The sequence below is a fragment of the Nannobrachium achirus genome (genome assembly GCF_963921795.1).
Source record: "Nannobrachium achirus genome assembly, chromosome: 11".
Taxonomy (NCBI): domain Eukaryota; kingdom Metazoa; phylum Chordata; class Actinopteri; order Myctophiformes; family Myctophidae; genus Nannobrachium; species Nannobrachium achirus.
This window is the reverse complement of record NC_137820.1, coordinates 18817091-18832783: the sequence shown is the minus strand read 5'-3', so window position 1 is coordinate 18832783 and position 15693 is coordinate 18817091. Positions and strand designations below refer to the sequence as shown.

The 15693-nt window shown below is 43.1% G+C and overlaps 1 protein-coding gene across 1 annotated transcript in view; it reads right to left on the bottom strand.

Annotated features, from left to right (window-relative positions):
- Positions 1-15693, bottom strand: part of ano2a (anoctamin 2a) — a 41704-nt gene that overhangs the window by 8731 nt on the left and 17280 nt on the right. Inside the window, exons 8-21 of the mRNA XM_080736921.1 lie at positions 14710-14765; positions 14550-14597; positions 13875-13939; positions 13653-13787; positions 12704-12864; positions 12370-12452; positions 10164-10238; positions 8878-8934; positions 6691-6765; positions 6170-6371; positions 2937-3048; positions 2741-2798; positions 2249-2349; positions 1845-2002 (exon numbers count right to left, since the gene is read on the bottom strand). Coding sequence (XP_080593047.1) covers positions 1845-2002; positions 2249-2349; positions 2741-2798; positions 2937-3048; positions 6170-6371; positions 6691-6765; positions 8878-8934; positions 10164-10238; positions 12370-12452; positions 12704-12864; positions 13653-13787; positions 13875-13939; positions 14550-14597; positions 14710-14765 — 1386 coding nt within the window. The remainder of the gene's footprint in view (positions 1-1844; positions 2003-2248; positions 2350-2740; positions 2799-2936; positions 3049-6169; positions 6372-6690; positions 6766-8877; positions 8935-10163; positions 10239-12369; positions 12453-12703; positions 12865-13652; positions 13788-13874; positions 13940-14549; positions 14598-14709; positions 14766-15693) is intronic.

Below are 15693 nucleotides of genomic sequence, written 5' to 3'. Positions count from 1 at the left end.
AATCCCTTGTATGCCCATATATGGAGATCCCTAACAGAATCCCTTTTATGCCCATATATGGAGATCCCTAACAGAATCCCTTTTATGCCCATATATTATGGAGAAATCCCTGCTCTGAGTATCTGACATCAGTGTGATGTCACATGTTTATGCCCATATATGGAGATCCCTGCTCTGCGTATCTGGTTGCTATGGTAAACAGTTGGTTGCTAGGGTAAAAAAACATGGTTGCTATGGTAAACAGTTGGTTGCTAGGGTAAACAGTTGGTTGCTAGGGTAAAACCATGGTTGCTAAGGTGGTTGCTAACGTACACTAACAGACCAGCAACAACAGACTGTTGCCACAGCAACGTACACAAAGGTTTGTGTACACATGTGGTGTGATGTCATACTGATGCGGAGATATGAGCAGGGCAAAGGTGTGACGTGTGACGTGTGACGGACGGACGGACGGCCGGTGGAGGTTTTCATAGTAAACTGCTCCCTGACGGTCGCAACAACACATCAATTCACACATGACATGACCCTCTTCTAGCGCCACCATGAGGCCGATTCTTGCAAAACACATTTTTGGACGCAGCTCCTTTGCCCTAAAATCACGCAAATCGGTACACAGTATGTCTACACTTATGTCATCAACGTGGATCTGTCCCATTTAGCGCCACCTTCAGGACGATTTTTTAAAACACATTTTTGGACACTGCTCCTACACATTTTGCCCTAAAATCACGCAAAACGGTACACAGTATGTCTACACTCATGTCATCAACATGGATCTGTCCCATTCAGCGCCACCTTCAGGCCGATTTTTTAAAACACATTTTTGGACACTGCTCCTACAGATTTTGCCCTAAAATCACGCAAATCGGTACACAGTATGTCTACACTCATTTCATCAACATGGATCTTTCCCATATAGCGCCATCATCAGGCCGATTCCTTCAAACACATTTTTGGACACTACTCCTACACATTTTACCCTAAAATCACGCACGCTACGTCACTTATCTCCCGATTAGGGAGTCTTACTGGTATAAATTAGCTATTTCGGCAGTGAACTGGAATGCGCTCTAATTAAACTTATTTGGCTGTTAAAGCCTGATTTGCGCAGTGTCGTGTCATTGAAAGTAGCAGATCTACAAGCTCCAAATGAACTGTGATGTACTGTAACATGTTGTGAGCATGTACATTTGCTACTTTTGGTGCCTGCGGCCCGGCGACGTGATGCACAACCAGACTTGAAATTAGCCTGGAACTAGACGAATCTGTCAGCCTGGCCACACGAGGATACCCACAACTCCTCACTCAAAGTTTGTGCATGTTGTGTGTAAACAGCAAATGGACCACATAGTCCATCTCAGACGCAAAACTTTTACTTTTACTCCACTACAATTACTTGAAAACTTTAGTTACTAGTTAGTCTACTTTGTAGATTCTAATAGTTATTAACATGCAACAACTCCAGCCTTATCAATCTGAATAGCAATCATCAAAGAAAAGGGGAAAACAGCTCCCTCTCTGTTTTGATCCTAGTGTATCACTACATCTGTTCTTGAGAGCCATATATACATTTCGGCTATTTGAAAATAGTCTCTTTTTTATCCATGGGTGCATTTGTGATTTTTGTTAAGACATAACTTTTTGTAATTTTTAAGGGCATGTCTTCTACCTGCACAGCCTACTGGTAGATCGTGATCTACCTTTTGGGCACCCCTGCTCTATAGTAACCATTAACCTACAAGGGTACTCTAGTATAATCTGGCTTTATGTTCTGCCTTTAGCTCCACATAGAAGGATGAGAGTGAATGAATGAGAACGCTGGAATAAGAAACATACAAACTCACTCATTTCCATGTATTCTGGGCTCACACCCTCATAGGGGTCCAGGGCAAAGTCTTTGTCAAACTGTTGCTTTGGCCTTTTCTCTTCATCCTCATCCTCTGCACCTCTGTTCTTCTTTACCTTCTTTTCCTGCATGGTTCTGTACATCTTTTTCAGCTTCCTGGAGCAACAGAAGGCGTGAACGACAAGGTGAAAGAGGACAAAGAATAGCTTGTGTAATGTCTGTTCTCAAACGACCACAATTACAGTATTATAGTTACTTAAAAAAATCATATTTTCAATATTGGCCTCTGGATGGATGGATGGATGGATGGATGGATGGATGGATGGATGGATGGATGGATGGATGGATGGATGGATAGATAGATAGATAGATAGATAGACAGCTGCAGTTTAAAATACGTACGGTATGAGGACCTCAAACACATTGTTCTGGATGAGCTGCTTCCCCAACATGATCAAACTGAGCTGAATACACAATTCAATGAGACAGCCTGGTGGAGCACACTGTGGAACACACACATACAGTACACGCACCATACACACGCACGCACGCACGCACGCACGCACGCACGCACGCACGCACGCACACACACACACACACACACACACACACACACACACATACTGGTCATTTTGGGTGCAAACACATGCTTACATGCTCATATGTGCGTGTGCCCCTGTGTTCTGTATATTTATGTGATATGTGCCTTACATGCATGTACCGGACCGGTATGCATGTGTGTGTGTGTGTGTGTGTGTGTGTGTGTGTGTGTGTGTGTGTGTGTGTGTGTGTGTGCGTGCGTGCGTGCGTGCGTGCGTGAGTGCGTGAGTGCGTGTGTGTGTGCGTGCGTGCGTGCGTGCGTGCGTGCGTGTGTGTGTGAGGAAGTGAACCCACCTCCTCCATGCGATAGTCTCCAAAGATGTAAATATAGTCCCCAGGCCGCCCAGAAAACCTGTATGAACACAAACAGGATGATGAGGGACGCAGACAACCAGAGAACATAAGAAGGAGATGAGGTGAAGTACAGTAAGGGGTCTAAGAATGGTGTGTCTTCTGTGTTATTTGACAGACTGAAAGCAGCTGTACACACCTGCCCTTGAAGAAGGCCACATAGAAAATGGGAGCAAAGGCGTTCATGGATTTGAGGAAGAACGACTTGAAGATCACCCTCTCCTCGAATTCTCCTTCTGTCCTGGGAAGCTCTGATGGAAATGAGACACAGACAGTCTTTATATAAATACAGTATAGATAAGATCACTTCATAGTGCACAAGTGCAACATATATATACTGTATATGTGTATGTGTGCATGTATTTATGTGTATACTATTTGTATATTAAGTGTCTGTGTGTGCAGACATTTTATGTAGTAAGATATATTCATATATAATCTATATCAGGGGTCTTCAACGTTTTCAGGCCAAGGACCCCTTAGTTGAGAGACAGATGAAGCAGGGACCCCCAAAACCTGTTCATCGATTCCATATAGTTTCTTATCCCTGTCACATGTCCCCTGTCCTCCGCTAACAGTGGTTACCAGAAAGATCTATTCACCTGGTTTCCATGATCGGGGGCACCAAAGTAAATCATTAACTAGAAAACTAGAGAACCAGCAGTAACAGGGGGAGCTGGGAGTCCAGGATCTGAACACCTAACTGTACGATAGTAGATTGTCCCTTATGTCAAGATCATGGTACGCGATGTGAGCCTGTAGATATACCTGTAGGCAATTTGTGGCACGTGACGCTGGCGCGCAACACAGTATAAATCAGGCTTGAGAGCGACACAAGCTGTGCTCTCAACACTATAATCAGCATCATACGCTGATTACAGTGTGATTATAGTATATGTAGACTCAAAGGCCGGTTCAGGGAGGAGTACTGAGAGACACCAGAATGTAGCACGTCAGGGAAGCACATGTACTGATTCAGAAAACATTTCTGTATCAGTGTGTGGTAGGGCATTCACCAAATATTCGAATATTCGACAATTCGAATATCAAAGTCACTATTCGACGTTGTTCACCTAAGTAGAATATTCGCTTATTTAAAATGTTGTATTGTTTTCTCTTTAAAAAATATATAGTTTATAAAGCTTGGCTAGATAGGAAGTCATAAGAATGAGTTGTCAATGCCCCTGGTGGATGAATTTGTTAATGCTCTATACCAGGGGTTCTCAAACCAAGTTTTTAGGCTGTGACCCCCAAAATAAACATATTTGAACTGGGGACCCCCACCCTGACAAGCACTTGGAATTGTAGGCATTACATTTAATGTGACTCTGTTCCGCAGATAAATATTGTGAAAATAGCAGATCTACATTGCGAGGCGTTGTGAGCATGTAGATCGGCTATTTTCACAATGTTCGCCTCTCGAATATAAGACTATTCGAATACTTTGGGGTTGAATAATTCGAATACTAAAAATCACTATTCGTGAATGCCCTAGTAGCACGTCAAGGAAGCACATGTACTGATTCAGATAACATTTTTGTGTCAGTGTGTTGTTAGGTGGACTCCCTAAACATCTGCAATGTAAGTTTGACTGAGTACTGGGACTCTTTAAAATGAACTTCCTGTTTCAAATCAATACACGATGCTCACTCTTTTATCGTTGGCCACTAAGCCGCTCCAGATCAGCCATCCTGGTTTTAACTGTTCTGCTGCTGCCCTTGACGACGCTCACCGTCAGTGAAAGGGTTAATACCATGGCGCCGTTGACGGCGAGGACTGTCAATCTTACTGTATATACAGTAAAGATATTATTACTTACTGTACGTTGCTCCGGTCCCGCCCGCATCGGTAATGTCCGCGATTTGTTTACAACGCACGTCGGGCGTGCACGCGAAGTTAACGTCCTCCATAGTAAATCCATTGAGAGGCCCATAAAGAGACTTCATTTTCTCCAAAAGGGACATTCTTATACAAAGGATGGTCTCCACTCTCCATACTTGTACACAAAAGCTGGGCGCAGCCATGTTCTCTTCTGGGCTCACACTGTCATGTGACTAGATGACGTAATCGTTGCCGTCAAGTGATAATCCAAAAAAACAAAAACAACCCCCTTCCGGCCCTTCAAAATAATAGCGGCGGCCTATGGAGGAAACGGCGTGGCACCGAGGCACCAAGCAAACCTTCAGATTAAGAGGCAGTAGTTGTGTTAAGTGCCTTGCTCACAGGCACTCCAACAATGGTTGTTGAGAGAGAGATCCCAAAATAGCAGATCTACAAGCTCACAACGCGCCGTGATGCGACGCATTGTGAGCTTGTAGATGGGCTATTCTTTGGCAAAGAGATTTGGTATAGAGTGAAAAAAAATCACACCCGTGTGAAGTGGAGCTGTGTGTGTGTGTGTGTGTGTGTGTGTGTGTGTGTGTGTGTGTGTGTGTGTGTGTGTGTGTGTGTGTGTGTGTGTGTGTGTGTGTGTGTGGATCATGTGTACCGATTTTTGTGACATTTGAAGAAAATATGTAGGAAAAGGAGCAAAAAGTGTGTTTTGGAGAAAATTCAAGATGGCGGAAAATCTATCATGGCGCAAATGGGCGTGGCCTATATGGGGAGATGCGTCATGACCCAAGGAATCCAGGGAAAAAATATTTTTAATTTTCCGACCTACGGTTCAAGAGTTACAGGCCAAAACGTAAAGTGGGGTGTTATGGCGCCACCATGCGGCCAAATGACACAATTATTTTTTATTTAATCCTTGAAATCATTATGAACCTCCTCTCCAAGTCTTGAAACTCTAGCCCCTATGGTTTGCGAGAGACAAATAATTGAATGTGAGTTTTTGCGATTCCCATTATAAGTCAATGGGGAAAATTAATTCACTAATAAATTAATATCAATTAAACTATAGAACCTTTCTCTTAGAAAAGTAATAGCCCACGATTCCCGAGTAAGCCGTTCGATTTGACATATGGCGCAAGTGTGTGGTGGCAAAACTGTGGGACTAGTGGCGTGCCGAAGTTTAGGAAGTTCAGGCTACATACAGACACACACACAGACAGACACACAGACAGACAGACCCACACGGCCACGTATAGGGAGCCTGTGCTTCACACAGCTCCAAAAAGACTGTATCAAGTACACATACAATAGAGGGTTTAAATGCTACTGTATATGCAGCTCGGCAAATAAAAGGTGAATTGATCACAGTGCATGACGGAGGACGATTTCATGAAAACATTTAATCTCCAAGATACGATTATCAAGAGTGTTTTTTTATCACGATAAACGATAATATGGCTTACAGTCCCATCTCTAACACACACACACACACACACACAAATGATTACAGTTGCACAGTCAGTATGACAGTCACCATACCCAGCTCAGTCAGCCAGACAGCGATGGCTCCGTAGATCTCCTCCAACACCAGAACCACCAGCATGTTGAGGACGATTCCAGTGGTGGTGACCGTCATCCTGACACTAGCCTTGGCCTCAGGGTCAGGGTTCATGGACCAGACTGTCAGCATGCAGATACGGTATATGGCCACCCCAACCACTGCCGAGAACGTTATGCCAATCTGATGAACAAACACAGAAATCAAACGTCAGATTACAACAGCCAAAGGTCATTTGTTTCCATCTCCTTTGGCACAGACACCACTGTTTGAGGGAAGCACTGGTAGATATTGACCCATTAAGGCCTTTTCTAAGGCCGATTCTACAAATTCCTTCTAAAATAACTAGTTATCGCAATATTTTCAGGAATGCCAGAAAGGCGATGCAGATGTACTTGTATATCTGCTATTTTTGAATAGACAATGAGAAAATCTAAAATGACACGGATGCTTTCACAGTTTAATGGTTAGACTACTACAGATTACTACAGAACTGCAGTACCAGGAGTAGCAGGGTGGACACATTGATGAGGTAGCCTTGCAGGTGATCTTCAATATCCAAGGACTCTGGCTCTCGCTGTAAAATTAAACACAGGTAAACAAATCCATGTGTAAACAACACACACATTTGAACCATTTATTTAGGTCCACATAAAGGATAAACATAAAGGGACACAAATATGGTGATGGTTAGGTGAGGTAAGTTTACATTCACTAAATCAAGGCATACTGTGTATGTCTCTGCCATATATGGCGGCTGCCAATTAACAGAGACAGCAAATACTTTGCCAGCCTTTTTGCCTTCTTTTTGGACATCCCAAGTTGTTGAAGCCCTCTAACAACCAGTCTGTGGGTATGTTCTAGGCTGCCAAATATACAAATAAACAATCTTGCACCAACAGTCAGCTATAACCTACAGTAGCTCTGAGATAGTATGTATGATTGGTTGGTATTTAATGACCTTGGTCATAAAGGCTTTCCCTATGCTAAGGTCATGGCATCTCTAATATAGACACTTCCCTGGACTGCAGAGCACGCATGTACCGTATAGTACACGCACTAATCGTTCAAATAAATACTGAGTGACTAGAGTAGAGCGCTGCAGGGGACTGAAATGTGGGGCCCTGGCCCATGGAATTCAGGCCCAGCCTGGCCCCTTGCCTGTTTGGTACTGCTATTTACAGCCCGAGCCCGGCCCGAAGCCCGGCAGGCCGGCACCTTATTTATTGAATTAAATATTTTCGTGCATGGCTTTCACTGGTGCTCACAGCAGCTACACTCTCAAGGGCATTCCATACTATCACCGACCACCGAACTTTGCGTCAGAAAGGTCCGGTTCAACTACAAAATGACATCACTCGCAACTTCTGAAAAGGATTACCCCTAATTTGAGTTCGGAAAGCGGCACGCATGTCAGAAAGTCGGAACTTTCCGACGACAATTCGGTGGTCGGAGACAGTATGTACAGCCCTTTAGCTGTGGACTTCAACACACACATCACAAAGTAAGAAATCTTCCTCCAGCCACTGTTTGTTATGATGTTACTGTGAAAATTTGACATTGATAATTGTCGGCTTGCCGTGGTTACAAACCGTCTCGTAAAATATGGAGAATCGTCCACTTTACTAAAAGACGCGTCTTATAATAAACTGATATGGGAGGTCTGGGAATCAATATGAATTACAGGGCAATTTATTTGAGAAATGACGCCGATTCTACAGTAGTGCTCCTACTTTTCTCGACTCGCTGTGTACACAGACACACACAAAGTTTGTGTGTGAGTGTGTGACAGTCTTCTGTCTATAAGAAAAACCCTCGACTCATTGGTGGTTCATTGGCTAATGTACTCATGACACAACCAATGAGAGTTTGCGCTTTCAGTGTTGCTATAGGTACGTGAGAGAACCCATAGCCTAGAGTGTTGCCTCCCACACACACACACACACACACACACTTCCTCCATTCTAGCTGCGCACATACTGAGACGTCATGCTCTAGGGTGAAATTCACAAAGCAAAATGTTCAGAGCTTGCTTCTGGTCGGGTCCCGACAGGCTTGCAGGACTCTAGACTAGAGTATAACTTGGTTAATATTTAATAAATGGTGAAAATGTGCATGTTTCTCTGCTGCAGACATGTTTGCTGGATGAACAGACCTTCCTTTCTCCCTCCCCCGTTCTTTCTCTCCATCAGTAATCTGGGCTAATCTCAGGTAGGTAAGCAGCTTTGGGCTCAACCACCCTCAGTGTGAGAAGGGGGAGTGGAGGGTCGGCATTTACACTTCACACACAGACACACACACACACACACACACACACACACACACACACACACACACACACACACACACACACACACACACACACACACACACACACACACACACACAGAGAGAGAGAGACTGTTGGCTCTGCTTTTTAACCACAGCTTGGCATGAATTAAAGTAAAGGCTAACTCACCTAAATGTAGTGCTTGTCTTATATTTGGTTGCGCATTGTGTTGTGCATTGACAATAGCCAATGTACAAGCTCACAACGTGTTGCACTGCGACACACTGTGAGCTTGTAGAGTTAACCCTAACCCTATTGTCATTGCGTGACACTGGCGCTACAACCAAGTATAAATCGGAACTGCCCTCCTCCCTCCCCTCCTCTCCCCTCCCCCCCACTCAGAAAGAGGTGCAGTGATACCTGGGAGGTCAGCATGTGATCCGTCTCTCCATCAGCGCCTTCCCGGGTCTCAGCTGCCTGTAACAGAGAGAGAAGGGACAGAGAGAAAGATACTGTAGATAGATACCGGTAGATCAGTGTTGATTTCGTCGACTAAAACTATGACAAAAAATGTGTGTCGACTGTGTTTTTTTCACTGACGAAAACTAGATAAAAACTAAATAAAAACTAAACTGTGATGACTAAAGATATTGCCAATTTTGTCAACAAATTAAAAACTAGACTAAAATGTAAGGGGGGTACTAGTAAGTAATTTTATGTTTGGTTGCTCTCAGGTGTTGCTTGCTGAAAATAGCAGATCTACAAGCTCACAACGCGTCGCAGCAGCTATTTTCAGCATGCAACCAAGTGTAAAATCAGTCATTACGATGCCATCAAGGCTTGCTAAAATACATTTTAGTTGACTAAATCAACTGTAGATTTAGTTAACTAAAATCTCATGATATTTAGTCAACTAAATTGTTACTAAAACTAAAACTTTTCAGGAGACTAAATTATGACTAAAACTAAATGAGATTTTATTCAAAAGACTATAACTAAAACTAAATCAAAATTTGCTGTCAAATACAACACTGCGGTAGATAGATTAGATACCATCAATGTTTTTATTGTGAAGGCTAAAACTTCAGAACGTCTTCTTACATCCTGCAAGTTTCCGCCTCTGGAAAATAGCCGATCTGCATTCTCACTTGAGCTTGTAGATCAGCCACTTTCGGCATGCAATACTGTACGTCATACGACGAACAAGGCGATTGCACACACAACGCCGCAAAATAAACATCCAGTGCAAGGGACAGTAGTGGGAAACACACCGCCAACAAGCTGCAAACTCACTTCGGTGGCACGCCACGTCCAAGCAAACCACTGCAACACGTTTACCTCGGCGTTTGGGACATGCTCCGTGCTTTGAGTTATGTCTCTGTGCCTGCTGCAGTAGTATGAGCACACACAGCTTACCTATGTGCATGACACATAACGGTAGGTAGGCTATATCAACAATATGACAGACTCGAATCGAAGCCTGTCCAACAATTAAGCAAATGTGTCCGCCCCGAGCCCGGCCCGCCGGTACCCGCCGGGTCGCGTATCTCAGCTCTAACACACACGCACGCACGCACGCACGCACGCACGCACGCACGCACGCACGCACGCACGCACGCACGCACGCACGCACGCACGCACACACACACACACACACACACACACACACACACACACACACACACACACACACAGAGATTCAATACCTTCTTTTTGTTCTTTGCTCTCGTCTTTTCTCTTTTCTCCAATAGAGCTTCTTCGTATTCAGGTCTTAGTTCCTCCTGCAACAGACAAAATTACTTCACTTACAACACAAAATAATGTGTATGATAAAAGAATTGTTGGCATACAATGCAGAATTGTGCAAAGTTATGCAGTCAGTAATGACTCTTTCACTCCAATTTAGTAATTAAGTATAAAATAAAGAATAGAGTCGCATCACTTTTGTTCTAGCAATAATTCAAAATGAAAATAACATCACAATAGCACAAATATTTTTTGTAGTAGCTTTATGAATGATTGTTTCGATCACAAATAAGCTGACACTATAACAACACTCAGTGGCTTTGACTGCACAAATACGCTCCCCACATGTTATGTCAACTGGGAAGCCATAAATGAGTCAGAGTCAATTCACCGTTTGTCAGCCTTCTGATTGGTCCCTGAGACTCCCTGACTGGCCAACCAGAAAAAAAAACATTCACTTTTCGCTACCGGGGGTGGAGTTATGCAGTGGGAGAATGTCGCTTCAGTCCCCTGTTTTGCAATGTAACTCTTGTACTTTTGCTTTCCTTTTTTATTAATATCACGTAGATGTTTTTCTTTTGGTACTTCCATTATAAAAACAATCTGCCCTGGCCCTTTCATCCCACCTAGTAACAAGAGCAAAATGGGGCGGGATTTGACAAAGACTGAATTGGTTTAATGGGTGGGCTATGTTATGGCTAGGCTACTACCTAAGGTGTGTGGTCAAGAGGTGGTTAAGTTTCATCAACACAACTACAGTAAGTGTTACTGGGCAGGGAAACGTGCTCAATGTTCACATATTCTGCAAATTTGATGGAGTGTGACACAGGTTACTTCGACTTGTGTCAGCCTACTAAAACACAACAATTTAGTCATGTCATCACATTATTGATAATCAGGGGTTTAGATCATTTCCGTTCTGTGTCGGGCCAGTAACTTACAGTATGTACTTGGCAATGTGACATTTATCCCACTACATAATCAATCCATATCCATCAATCCAGGGACCAGACCAGACGACACAGATTCATATCTTATCTAAACCTGGGCACAGTAATTCAGTATAGAAAGGATCCCACCTGGACTCGATCCTTCAGACAGCGTGGAAGGGAAGAAAGTCAGCAAATATTAACATCATTACAGAGGATGTGTGCGAGACACAAGAGGGAGGGAGGGAGATAGTGAGAGAGAGGGACATGTTAGATGTGTTGTGTATTAGTGCTTAGTGTGTGCATGGTATAACCCTGGCGCTTCACCTTATCCATGGCCAGCTCACTGCTTTAAGAACGGCTCAATCGCATTAGAGTCATTAGCACCTTTCCCACATGGTATCCAAAACATTGGTGGATAAAAACTACAGCAGAGGCAGTAGATAGTCATTCACACATTGGCCTCCTTTATGAAGACTTTCTATGTCTGTTCCCGCATTAGATGACTGTTACAAATACAATATGTAATGCTTGTACTAAAGGCGTCTAAAGCACAAAAGGCAATAAAATATATGTGACTCAAATAAATCCTCCCCAGGAGTGGACGCAGTTGAGACTAAGAGGATTCATTATTAAAAAAAATCCACTTGGAAAAATGTCAACTAAGCCGACTGTCAGTGCCCATATCACTGTCACTTTGTATAAAACCAGTAAATGCCAACTTGTTACATAAATCTTTTATTTTTCTTACAGTGAGAGTCAAGAATCAAGGAGAGAGAGGTGTGGTAAGACTAGGTCAGATTCCAACGCAGGCCAGCTGCACAAGGACTGAGCCTGATAGTATGCACTCTCAATCAAGTGGCCTTTCATTACGTCAAACTGTTTAATTAATTAAAATGTAAGGACCCCCATAACTCTCAGTTATAGACATACAAGGTACATTTGCAATCTCCCCAAGGAACCCTGAGAACCCCACTTTGAGAACCACTGCATAATGTTCGCCCCAGAGGGATGCTAGGGTTCAAGTGTTTAAACGACTAGTAGAAAAATAAAAGGGAAAACACAATGAATGAAATGTGTTTGAACGCGCATGTGTGTGTGCTTCCGTCGTCCGACCGTGTGTGTTTGTGCGTGTGTGTGTGTGTGTGTGTGTGTGTGTGCGTGCGTGCGTGCGTGCGTGCGTGCGTGCGTGCGTGCGTGTGTGTGTGTGTGTGTGTGTGTGTGTGTGTGCATGTACCTCCTCATCCTCCAAGCTTGTAAGGTCCCATGCATGTTTCAGACACATTTGCCGCCTCTTCCAGTGCTCCAGGAAACAAGCAGCTACGCACACACACACACACACACACACACACACACACACACACACACACACACACACACACACACACACACACACACACACACGCACACGCACAGACAGACAGTTACACACACACACACAAACATGAGAAGAAAACAAGTTTGGGTGCAGCAATGGAGCAGGTCATTCTTCTAATTCTTGCCTGCATTTTGTGAATTATTTGTGTGTTAATATGGAGCTGTCAGAAAGGTGAAAGGCAGGGCATACTTACCCCACAGGGACATGAAGATGGCAAAGAGGACAGTGACTCCATTGTCAAAGAGGTACGACGCTCTGGCCAATGAGCACACCGTACTAAGCCGCCAGTAGTCACACACTTTATCACACAATGGACACATGGTAATGTTCAGATTGTCATCACATGTCTCCTGACTGAAACACACAGTACACAAACAAACCATGAATATTAGCACACATCACCCTACAAACAGGATGATGTCAGACTCTGAAGACAAGAAATGTATGCAAAATGAGACAACATGCAAAGCATACTTTGACAAAGAGGGAGATTAAAGCCCAAACTAGACCAATGATTCGTCACGCAACTCCTTGAAACCAAACGGTTGCATTCAACTAGCCTCGTAAACCAGACTCTCCTGGCAGGAGGAGTCTAGTTTACTAGGCTAGCATGCAACTACTCGCATCTCTCAACCATTATCCCCAATGACAGTTGCAACGAGTTGCAATGGTGTGGTTTGGGCTTTAAAGGACAATACTGGTCATTTGTCATGTAGCCCAATGTGATTCACGGTTGTATATCATCGTTGTCGGGTGGAAACCTCGTATCACCAATTTTCTAATTTGTACGTTCTTTCGCAAATTAAAGCCCTGCTTCATCATACAAGGCTGTCGCACAAAAGTAGTGAAAACAGCAGATCTACAAGCACACAACGCCTCGCACCGCGAGGCGTTGTGTGCTTGTAGATCGGCTGTTTTCACTAGTTTAAATCATTTTTAAAATGATAAATGCATAACAAACGGTTCTGGACATACAAGGTTTTCTCCCGACAACGACGATATGCAAAATCTAATTCTAAATAAAACCTTTACGGTGGCATGGTGGTAATTGATCTATATTTATGTAGGATAAATGGCCAAAGCTGTGAATAGACAATGTATGAACGGCGGTATAGTCCTTTATGAATGGTTTGTCTACCTACCTGGGCACATTGGTGTCAACGGTTAATATGCCATAAATGAAGACAATGATTCCAAGTACAGAAGGAGGGATTAGCAGCTGAGTGTAGACACCCAGCCAAGCAAAATACAACCCGATCTGCTCTCCAAAGTACTTCCTGTCAAGACAAAGTGCATGCGTTATGTATGTGTAGCTGCTTGTATTGATTTTTGATTATAAAGTATATTCACATGTCTTGCAATACCTGATCAAGTCCACAGGCTGGTATTTATGCATGACTCCATAGTTAGCCCATTCTTCATGGAGAATCTGCAGCATATCCAAGAACAAAGCAGTAATGATTAAGACACCATAGAGATCAAAACAAGGCAGAACAGAGAACACATCATATGTGTATTTTATTTCATATACTAGAAGTAGCAGTCTTACAGGGCATACTCTACTACAGGTGTCTTCAACGTTTTCAGGCCAAGGACCCCTTAGTTGAGAGAAAGATGAAGCTTTTCATAGGTATCGTTTTTTTTAGTATTTTGGATTCAAGTCAATTTGTGTTTTCAGATATTTAACCACTTGAACCGTCAATACTTCTGCTCTTTTTCCCCTCTACACCAAAGCTCTTTGCCGAAAATAGGCGATCTACAAGCTCACAACGACTCGCGTTGTGAGCTTTGTAGATGTGCTATTTTTGGCTACAGTTCTCAGAATATGGACACTAGGGTTCGATCAAGTTGTTAATATAAAAAGAATTGGAAGATTTGGAGGACCCCCCTGTAGTAACTCTGAGAACCCCCTACCCCCTGTTGAAGACCCCTGCTCTACTATATAAAGTAGAAGTTGTGAGGGGATAGTTTTTTTGGTTTGACTTTCTGTTACAAATGAACAGAAGTCAATGTAAAAAGCAAATGATCATGAGGCTCACCTGTCTATCATTCCGCTGGTCTCTCCGCCCTCTCCTCGAGAACGACCCCTAGAAAAATACCCCAGTTTTACCACTTCTCCGTTCTTTGAATTATTATAACGCTTTCAATGAAACTCAATTACTTCCTGAAAGTGTTGCTACAACTACTTAGCATACTCACATCATGTAATGGAAAGGCAGAGTCGTATACACCTCGAGCCAATAATGACGTGATGCCTGAAAAACACAAAGCACACAGTAAAATGTTGATTTAACTCTTAAAAGAATATTATTTTAGTTATATTTAGATTTGATTTGATGTGCAAGAACACCAAGTACAACAGCATGCATGTTGGAAGTAAGGGTGTTTCCCTTTACTGCACCAAATGGACCAAAGATTTTTTTATTCTGTTTTGAAGATTTGTGTTTAAATTCATATTGTGCACATACGTATGCAGTCTGATGCCGTCATGAAGACGTTAACACAGAGTAAATTTGGCACGTTAGAACTTTTGATGCGTGCCTACATGGTTAACTAGCAAGTGGGGTCTATTGTATTTTAGCCTATTTTCTATTGGCCTCATTCTCTGTTTCACACAATTTATTTTTCATAAATAACTATATGGAATAGAAAGCCGTAATTCAGTTGTGATTTGATTTAGCATTTCTTATTACGACCGAAGGTCGCAGTTTAGCATGAGAAACGGCACATCATGTCTCCGGCCGTCCGGCCGTCGTGTTTGCCGCTCTGACATATATGGAGATCCCTGATGTCATCAATATTAAGCCCATATCTAACAGGACTTCATATGGGAATGCCCATATATGGAGGAAGACTGTCTGGCTGGTTCTGGCTGGTTCTACAGCAGGGATCTCCATATATGGGCATAAAAGGGATTTGTCAGATGTCATAGACGTCATTAACTTTCACATAACAAATAACTGAGTAAGCATGCTTGGGGTCTCACAGCATATCTCCACATATAGTACATGGATCTCCATATATGGGTACCAGGGGTCTCCATATACAGTATGGGTAACTGGTCCGATATACATCACTGGCCAGACGGCCAAGACATGGCACGCCCTTGTCGCCCTGAGGCGTTTTACTAGTATTAGTATTTTATTAAAGTGTCCATGATTGATATGAGACATAGGATGACAT